This window comes from Gigantopelta aegis, chromosome 15, assembly GCF_016097555.1.
Source record: "Gigantopelta aegis isolate Gae_Host chromosome 15, Gae_host_genome, whole genome shotgun sequence".
Lineage (NCBI taxonomy): Eukaryota > Metazoa > Mollusca > Gastropoda > Neomphalida > Peltospiridae > Gigantopelta > Gigantopelta aegis.
Window position 1 is genome coordinate 21074652 of NC_054713.1, and position 10680 is coordinate 21085331.

A 10680-nucleotide genomic window follows, 5' to 3' on the forward strand; every position below is an offset into this window, starting at 1 on the left:
TGGCAATTTTGGTGGTGAGAAATGCAAACAGTTCCTGCTTGTGATTGGATCGTGCAAACGTCAGCATAGTTTCCTGGAATATTGTTCTTATCAACAAACTGATATTTCATAAATATGCCAACCATGTCTTTGTTCCACACACCATTTGCAGAACATTCCAACACAGTTGATGTCATTATGGGATGGAACATATACATCACGACAGTCAGGGCTGGGGAGGGACAAGGCCAGTAACCTGTAACATGTTGAGAGAGCACAGATGCCTATTTAATAGTTTCCGACATTTGTATCGCTCTCCTCATTTGATTTGCATTATAATATGTAATGCCTATTTAATAGTTTCCGACATTTGTATCACTCTCCTCATTTGATTTGCAGTATAATATTAATGCCTATTTAATAGTTTCCGACATTTGTATCGCTCTCCTCATTTGATTTGCAATATAATATGTAATGCCTATTTAATACTTTCCGACATTTGTATCGCTCTCCTCATTTGATTTGCAGTATAATACGTAATGCCTATTTAATAGTTTCTGAAATTTGTATCGCTCTCCTCATTTGATTTGCAGTATAATACGTAATGCCTATTTAATACTTTCTGACATTTGTATCGCTTCTCCTTATTTGATTTGCAATATAATATGTAATGCCTATTTAATAGTTTCCGACATTTATATCGCTCTCCTCTTTTGATTTGCAATATAATACGTAATGCCTATTTAATAGTTTCCAACATTTTTATCGCTTCTCCTCATTTGATTTGCAATATAATACGTAATGCATATTTAATAGTTTCAAACATTTATATCGCTTCTCCTCATTTGATTGCAATATAATACGTAATGCCTATTTAATAGTTTCCAACATTTTTATCGCTTCTCCTCATTTGATTTGCAATATAATACGTAATGCATATTTAATAGTTTCAAACATTTATATCGCTTCTCCTCATTTGATTGCAATATAATACGTAATGCCTATTTAATAGTTTCCGACATTTGTATTGCTTCTCCTCTTTCGATCTGCACGGCCGACCGCCTTCTTTGTACTTACGGATGCCATACTTCGTAAGGATCTTTTTACGCTCAGGTTCAGTCGACTATCCTATACATATTGTGCTAAATATTGTAAACAAAGATGAATTCCTTAAATACAACCCTAATGGAAGCCACTATCTATGATATCTATTTCTTGACCCTAAAATGTAAGCTATGAAAATTGGAAGAGACTATTGGCAAGTACAGGGATTAAGAAAAAGCTTACCAGGTTCCTGATAGAAATTCGGCAACAAAAGAGAGAGAGCAACTTGGTAACACTACAATAATGGTCATGTCTCATAAATCAATCTAGATGACCTAAAAAGAAAATTGGCTTGAAGATGCTTTGATTTAAAGTAGTAAATAACTTTTGAAGATGCATCACGAAAATGTTTAGAAAAATGTCTTTTCCCCCATACATTTCCTTGATTTTTGTAAAGACATTGTAAAATAAATATTAAAACCTATATATCAGCTAATACAGAATTGAAAACCAATCACAATAAGCCAAATTGCATTCCATTGGTTATTTTGCTAGTGAATTATGATCATTGACCAAAATGGTTATTTTGCTAGTGAGTTATGATCAGTGGCCAAAATAGCGCTTGGCCACTGATCCAGAATGTTCATCAAGTGATTTTGGACACTTCAGATATCAGACCAACTAAAAATCCATGTTGGATCTGTTCACCAATTTCGTACTCAGATTCGGTCTTTCTCATGGACTAAAATTGCTTATGTATAACGTTAATTCTCCATTATTAAAAATTAACTTTTATAAATAATGAATTTAACAAATCAATCCTTTCTTTTATTAGAGGAGATCAGAAATTGTTCTTTGTTAATATTATTCAGGCTTCATCAGTGGATCGCTCCGATCACTTAATATTTTAAAGCAGATTTTGTTTTATTTTCCTATTAGTGCAATACTTTTTAAACGTCTTACGGGTAAATACTCGTTTAGTTTGGTGTAACCTTACCAGCTTTGGTTGTGTAGTGCTTAAGCCATCGGACATAAGGCTGGTAGGTACTGGGTTCGCCTCCCAGACCCGGCTCCCACCCAGAGCGAGTTTAACGACTCGATGGGTTGACCACTACACCGACTTCTCTCTCACTAACCACTAACCATCTGTCCTGCATGCACAGTATATTGGGGGAAAAACCCTGTTTCATATTCTTATTATCTGGGTAGAAGTTTACTTCTTGATCAATGTGAAAATATGTGTTTATTACGAAAGATATAAAGACCAAACATATTTGTTGTCGGACATACTCTTTGTTTGTGAGTGTGTGTGTTGGGTGTATGCATGAGAAATACAATTTTACAAATCTTAAAAAAATTTTTTTATTTAAAAAACAACAACCCACTAATTATTTTAAAACAGTACTTAAATTTTAAATGATAGTCAGGCACTGATCTAAGAGGATGGCGCAATGTCGATGTTGAGAATGCGCACCCCTCCTCGAAATTCGAAGTGATCTGGAAAATTCCTTGTTTGGAGATTAATACAATGCATTCAGTGTGAAGCAAGGGGCGAGACGTAGTGGTAGAGCGTTCGCTCGATGCGCGATAAGTCTGGGATCGATCCCCGTCGGTGGACTCATTGGGGTATTTCTTGATCCAGCCAGTGCACCACGCCTGGTATCGGCGAAAGGCGGTGGGACGGTGCATATAAAAGATCCCTTTCTGAGACTATAAGTCAAAATTACCAAATGTTTGACATCCAACAGCCGATGATTAAAACATCAACAACAACAACGATGTCAACAGCAATATCAACGACGACGACGAAAACAACGACGACGACTATGATGTTTATGGGTGTTTATTAATTGATTTTTGTTTGTTTTATTTATGTGGGTTTTCTTTTTTAAATCTTTTTAATTAATTAATTAATTTGTTTGTTTGTTTATTTTATTTTTTTTAATCTATGTCCCAACCCCACAGCCTCCCCCCCCTCCCCCCCCCCCCCCCCCCCCCCCCCCCCCCCCCCCATCAACCCATGACCATTTTCTGGTATAAATAACTGCATGTCATTAAGTAGACACTCCTTTAAAAACAACAACACTAACGTGAATCTTCTGTTTAGATAGTCCGGACTTCGTCATTATAGGCCTATCGTGTCTGAACCATATGTTTATTCTCTTGTCCTTTGTTCCACCCATATCTCAATAACGAGGCTGCAGGTGGCGGCCAGTCCATACTTATATTTCATGTTTTGTCAGAGGTTTCACAAGTCTCGATCAAGATGAAAGTCGTTGCCGTTCTCCTCGTTTTGTCCGTTGTCTCAGTCTCAGGTATGTGTTTTTAGTTTAAAGCTTGTTTTGTTTAACAAAACCACTAGAGCACATTGATTTATTAATCATCGGCTATTTAACAACTCACTCAAACACGTTTTATTTACGGTTATTTGGCGTCGGACACATGGTTAAGGACCACACAGATATTGAGAGAGGAAACCCGCTGTCGGCACTTCATGGGCTACTCTTTTCGATTAGCAGCAAGGGATATTTTATATGCATCACCCTACAGACAGGATAACACATACCACGGCCTTTGTTACACCAGCCGTGGTGTACTGGCAGGAGAACGACAAGCCCCGTGAGCCACCGACGGGGATCGATCCCAGTCGGCTATTGAATGTCAAACATTTGGTAATTTTGACATAGTCATAGAGAGGAAACCCGATACATTTGTTTTCATTGGTAGCAATGGATCTTTTATATGCAGGCCACCACTCCACAGACAGGATATCACATACCACGGCCTTTGATTAACCTGGCGTGGTGCACTGGCTGGAACGAGAAATAACCCAACGGTTAGTGCTATGTTAGTAAGTTTCATAAAATAAGGTAGCCAGTGCACCACGACTGGCATGTCAAATACTATGTTATGTGCTATCCTGTCTGTGGGATGGTTGATATAAAATATATCTTGCTACTAATAGGAAAATGTAGCGGGTTTTATCTCCATGACTAATGTGGCAAAATTTCCAAATGTTTGACATCCAACAGCCGATGATTAATTAATCAATGTGCTCTAGTCGTGTTGTTAAACAAAACACACTCAATTTTCATGCAGTGATGTTGTTTTGCTTGGAACCTTTTGTCAAGAACATTAAATCATTAGGCTAGCATCATCATATACAAAAATGTTCTTGTACAATCGGCCAATTTGTTGAATTCTGGAGCAAAAAAGAAACATTTACTCATCTGTATTTTAAATATGCATGCTGCTTTGTTTGAAACTGGTTTATTTAGAGCAGACATTAACGAATTATTAATAATAATAATCTTTCTGTATGCACTCTGTTCAATACTGGAGCTGAAGGAATGTTATTAACATTCATTGGTTCATTTGCATTACAGTGTATTCTGAGTCGTGTTCGGCAGTGAAGGACTGTATTGTGACCGGGTGTACCGCTGGTGGAAATCTCGTCTGTGATGATGACGGAAAATGCACGTGCGAAACAGGCCATCAGTGTACGGATGGGGAAAATGTTGGAGGTAAGATAAATAGAAATTATTACCAGAGTGTTTTTCGGTATCGCCAATATCATATATTAGAAATACACATTGTATTATGCGAGCCTGTCAGCCATTACCTGATATTCAAATGGCGTAAGAATATGTCACGCGGTATTCTTTTGAATGTAAATGACGTCAAAAATGAATGACGTTATTTTCTTATGTCCCTACATAAGAATAAACTAGTGCTTAACTTTTTTTTTCTGAACGCTGGACAGCTTTAATATAAAGTTGCTAATGAAATGTTTTTGTCTGATGACTGTTAATGTAAACGTCAGTTATGGAGTGTCACCGTAGTACGTTTGATTAAATGTCAATAAACGTAGTGCCGTGACCTCGATTAATTTACATCTAGTTTGCGGTTATCAAATGTGATCTGAAACATATCACACACTTTACACTGGATATGCTAGCTAATATATGATGGATAGGGAATAACTGGGCACTGCCTTAAGACATCGGCTTTATCCTGCGACGGTTAGAATGGCGAGGTTCTGACATTCAAGCTGACAGTAACCAGTTATTTCTTTTATCCTGCAATCCTACAGTAATAGTCGGAAAAATCATTATTTATTCCATTTCTGTGTATGCAAAAGGAGTATCATCAACTTAGCAATGCTTTTGCCGTATGACATAATAAGTGACGTCATTCTTTGTAAGAAGCTGGCTACATTTTATCACATTCAAAAAGTGTCTCTAAACTCTAATTCGTAATTTAAATATATGTTTTTAATCAGGAGCCAACACCAGCTAGAAATGGTTGAGCGTAATACCACTACGACTGGCATTCATGATCTGCCTGGAGTTTCTAGGTACTTGATTAGTACCTGACGATGGAACACTCGTGATGCGCGCTACGCTATATCTGGGTTCATAAACAGATACTAAAAATGCTACTCTCTCTCTGTCTGTGTGTGTGTGTGTGTGTGTGTGTGTGTGTGTGTGTGTGTGTGTGTGTGTGTGTGTGTGTATATATATATATATATATATATATATATATATATTAATATGAACACAGACAATATAGCGTAGCACTCATGAGTGTTCGATCGGCTGGAACTAATCCAACATATAGACAATTGAACCATGATGCGAACGCCTGCGTCTAGTATGTGTTCAACCATTCTCTAGGCCTCGTTTCAAAATTATTTCTCGTTCCAGCCAGTGCACCACGACTGGTATATCGAAGGCCGTGATATGTGCTATTCTGTCTTTGGGATGATGCATATAAAAGATCCCTTGCTTCTTGTGGAAAATTTTAGCGGGATTCCTCTCTAAGACTACCTGTCAATATTGCCAAATGTTTAACATCCAATAGCCGGTGATTAATAAATCAGTTTGCTCGAGTGGTATCTTTAAATAAAACCAAATTTTAACTTTTCAAAATTGGCTCATGGACTACCGCACTTTAAAGGTACAATTGCAGAGAAAAAATCCATTATAGAAGTACAGAGAATATATTTGCTGGGTTCCTTTGTAGTAAGCTTGAAACGAAAAACGTTCATAATAAGAAATACGTTTCTGCAAGTAGATGACAAGAAAGGCTGGAAGCTTCAACAAACCTACGAAGACAGACAGATACGTTGTTTCTTATGCTAGTTTCGGAATACCAAATGTCACGGCTCTTAACAATTGCAACACACTCAGGACAATCCCTTTAAAGGCATATTGTCACAGACCAATGACATATTTAATGGTCTAACAAAGTATTACCTGAACAAAAATAATTTGATTTGTCCCTAGATGTACTTTATTCAACCATCTTCATAATCACCATATTTATTTATGACATTTTGTAAAAAAAATAACTTAATCATGGCAATGGTCCATAATTCAAAATCTAAAATTGCCGAGAGGGATGACATGGATTTCACTCAATCGTGGTTCAGTTAAGGTGACGCGATAGCTAGATTTGGTTTCCAACAATTAATGTAATTTTTATTTATTATCCATTTTTAGACATATACGGTCCTTAAAAGCGTGAAAGTATGCCTTTAATAACTATATTGGCAGTCAATAAATACTTATGTCTAACAATCCATTTCAGTTAACTGCCATAGCGGAAGGCAGTGTAGGAGCTGGTACGACTCAAGTTTCGACCACAAGTGCGAATGTGCAGACACACATAGTCTACATTGTATTGATGGGAAATGCAAGTGTGGATTTCCATCAAACTGTTAGTATTTCTTGATCATCATATTTGTTTGGAAAAAAAAATAGAGAGAGAGAGAGAGAGAGAGAGAGAGAGAGAGAGAGAGAGAGAGAGAGAGAGAGAGAGAGAGAGAGAGAGAGAGAGAGAGAGAGAGACAGACAGACAGACAGACGAGAGCGAGCCGTAGCAACGGTGTGTGAAGTTGTGAGTATAGTGGGAGGGGGGTTCGGGGAATGGGTGTTGGTAGCTATTTAGGACACACACACACACACACACACACACACACACACACACACACACACACACAGATATATAAATAAATATGTATATATATGTAAATCTAAATGTATGTATGTATGTATGCGCATGCATGTATGTATTCATGTATATATGACTATGTATGTATGTGACCGGCCTCGGTGGCGTCGTGATTAGGCCATCGGTCTACAGGCTGGTAGGTACTGGGTTCGGATCCCAGTCGAGGCATGGAATTTTTAATCCAGATACCGACTCCAAACCCTGAGTGAGTGCTCCGCAAGGCTCAGTGGGTAGGTGTAAACTACTTGCACCGACCAGTGATCCATAACTGATTCAACAAAGGCCATGGTTTGTGCTATCCTGCCTGTGGGAAGCGCAAATAAAAGATCCCTTGCTGCCTGTCGTAAAAGAGTAGCCTATGTGTCGACAGCGGGTTTCCAAAAAAAAAACCAGTGTCGAAATGACCATATGTTTGACGTCCAATAGCCGATGATAAGATAAAAAATCAATGTGCTCTAGTGGCGTCTTTAAACAAAACAAAACTTTACTTTATGTATGTATGTATTCTTTTGTTTTCTTTTTGCTTTAGCTTCGTTTTCTTTTGTTGTTGCCTGTGTTCATTTGTTTCCAGTAATGATTGACTGTCAAAAGTTCAGTATTAACCTTTTTACAAATTATATTTTCAGAAGGAGGCTCCGTTCTCTAATTCGAAGAACAAAAAGAAAAACACAATGGAAAAAAATGAAATAAAATCATGAATGTTCAGACGTACCATCAGTTTTTCTTTGTTTTTTGTATTTAGTAATATAATCTGCATTTGAAATAAAAATAAGTTTTAAAGCTAATGTTAATTTTATTTAGTTGGCGTAAATTTACTTTCATTTTTCTTAACCAAACTGTCTCAAATTTAAAACACACGTGCACATTCTTCTGCCGCTACTGTGGTGATATCAGGATGTATCGTCCCTCCTGCACCGCGTGTAGGACTGCCACTTCCAACACAAATTTAGAAAAAGCCAGATCAACGGAATATATACATTTGTGATGGCATGCACTCATGAATCACCAAAACAGTGATGATATCAAGTGTTCACGAAAGATGACCATATCCTGCCCCACCGATGACACCCGTGATGAGCAATAGATTTAAGCTTATCATTAAAGTTAATTTGTATCATATTTTCCAAATAAATAATAAAGTTAATCCCCAACAAAGTAAACTGTTCTTGCCAATCCAATTTCAATTATGTTCTTATCGACATATCAATCGTGCCACTTCACCCATTAATCTATCTGATAAAAAATTCCTTTAGATCTTCACGAATAACATGTATTGATTAATTCTGCAATTGCGGCTTTATAAGAAGCACTTGGTAAAGTAACAGGTCTTCATTTTTAAAAAAGAGAAGATTTATTAGCTGTAGAAAACTTGATATTATAAAATGCAATTTCCTTCTTTCTACAAGTAACATTAATCGTGGCAAATGTTTGTAAATGTCATTATTTTATGTGAAGCTAAGTAAGTACTGTTATTTCAATTGGCGAATACATGTGGAAATAAATTAAATATAGATCCAGGAAGGGGGTTATAAGTGCCTCCATTGCATCATTGTTGATGTTCATGTTCGCCATACTGTTGTTGAAATGATAGAATCTATTAAAACTGAAAACACGACATATTCTATTAATGACGAATACCATATAACCGTTCAAAGCTAAAAACAGAAGAAGAAAAAGAAATAAACCCCCAAAACCCACCCCACATTTATTGAATATAAGCCTGTTTTGCTTTCCAATAGTACATTTCAAGACGAAAGCAAACCACTAGTTTAGATGTATTAAGGAGGTGCTTGATAACAGGAAAACACGTGTTGGCAATCCTAAATTCAATTTGAATCGCCGTTTTTCAAAAGCCCCGAAATGGTGGCCAATCTATATAGAACATAATAAAACAATGCATGTAAATGTCTAAATATTATTTACATTTTGTTCGCAGTAGCCTGGATGAAGAATAGAGACTTACACCTTTCTTATTATAGAATATCATGTTATTAGCTGTGTGTGATATATTTGTATTTTCATTAGAACATTAAGAAAGACAAATTTACATATTAGCCGAGTAGAACTATAATATCTGACCGTGGGAGGTTTGTATAGGGTTTTTTTCCGTTGATTTGTGTGTCCCTTTTGAAAACATTCCTGATTGACCACGGTAATTTTGTTTAGAGTTTTGAGAAATTCGAAATGGCGTCCAAGATAGCCACCATTTCACATCTTCTACCACAACTCCTCCTTATTAAACCTAAGACGATAATTGTCTGGTCTATCCATAGGTTATAGGGGCCAAGGAATCCATTTTAAAACTTTGGAAATATTACCTCAAATTGTTGCCATGCGTAAGTAAACATTGCATCAGTAAATGTATTTATGGAACATAATATATTTGATGTTGATCATCATGTCGAACTTTAAAAAAGTTTCTGATGATTCTGAGGTCTGCGAAGATCTGGTGAGTAAAAACTGGCTTGTGAATAGTGTACAGGTCCCATTTTTATACAACAGTTGTCGACCATAACTTAAAGTGCACGTTAATAACCCATTGTAGGTATCTGGAGGCCTTGTGTGCATCACTCTACTGGTGCCAGGTTCTTTATTATGTTATCTGAAATAATACAAGTAACTAATGAAGCACAGACCATGGCTGGTGTAGTGACAGCAGAACCAGTATACCATCATGAATTCTCAGAAGCTGTGCCAAAACCATTATTCACAATCTAACAAAAACAGCCAGTAGTTTCACAAATCCATATCGTATCGCGCACAGTGTGATGCTTGACCTCATTAAGTGAAATGGCATTGGCAAGAAGCTATTGGAAACATTTGAGTCTTAGAGAATCACATGAGGAATCACAAATCCATGAGGTGCACTGAAAGCGGCTAGTTATAGTACAAGACGGCGGACAACAATACACCCTTCCTTGGAGTAACCAGAGCAGAGCAATTGCCAAGGATTAGTAATCCTGATAGTGACCAAAAAGAAGCAAATAGAAAGATATTCCCAAATGTTGTTGATGTGACAACAATTCATATCCACTCATGAAATATTGTTAACTTGTTTGTTGTTCTCTGTATTCCAACAGTAATGCCAGAATATGTTATTTTATGATTAGTTCTATCTAGAAACAATGATTGAAACAATGCTATTGTAACTAACACTAACACATGTATTATAGACAATATATAATACGAAGCTATACTGAAAGCCTAGTGGTAAAGCGTTCGCTTGATGCGCGGTCAGTCTGGAATCGATTCCCGTCGGTGGACCCATTGGGCTATTTCTCGTTCCAGCCAGTGCACCACGACTGGTATATCAAAGGTCGTGGTATGTGCTATCCTGTCTGTGGGATGGTGCATATAAAAGATCCCTTGCTGCTAATCGAAAAGAGTAGCCCATGAAGTGGCGACAGCGGGTTCCCTCTCTCAAAATCTCTGTGGTCTTTAATCAAATATCCAACGCCAAATAACCGTAAATAAAAAATGTGTTGAGTGCGTCGTTAAATAAAACAGTTCCGTCCATTATAACAGGTTCTTGGCAAACAAAATATGTCATAATATTAATATAATTTATTATTGCTTCTAGTGGCCAAACAAAATTTGAAATAATTCGGCAAAAGTCACTTCAAATTTTATTTTTGGGGGGAC

The 10680-nt window shown here is 37.0% G+C and overlaps 1 protein-coding gene across 1 annotated transcript; it reads left to right on the forward strand.

Moving 5' to 3' along the window:
* Window positions 1-3216: 3216 nt before the first annotated feature.
* On the forward strand, window positions 3217-7749 carry LOC121389898. The gene is made up of 4 exons (XM_041521560.1): window positions 3217-3338; window positions 4410-4547; window positions 6616-6744; window positions 7665-7749. Coding segments are annotated over exons 1-4 (318 nt in total). The 5' UTR covers window positions 3217-3289; the 3' UTR covers window positions 7667-7749.
* The last annotated feature ends 2931 nt before the right edge of the window (window positions 7750-10680 follow it).

What these genes read in the sequence shown, in the direction of transcription:
- LOC121389898 (XM_041521560.1), top strand. Translation starts at nt 3,290, where the DNA reads ATGAAAGTCGTTGCCGTTCTCCTCGTTTTGTCCGTTGTCTCAGTCTCA. An exon ending in GTCCGTTGTCTCAGTCTCAG is followed by an intron (nt 3,339 to 4,409) that starts GTATGTGTTTTT and finishes TTTGCATTACAG; the next exon opens with TGTATTCTGAGTCGTGTTCG. An exon ending in GGATGGGGAAAATGTTGGAG is followed by an intron (nt 4,548 to 6,615) that starts GTAAGATAAATA and finishes AATCCATTTCAG; the next exon opens with TTAACTGCCATAGCGGAAGG.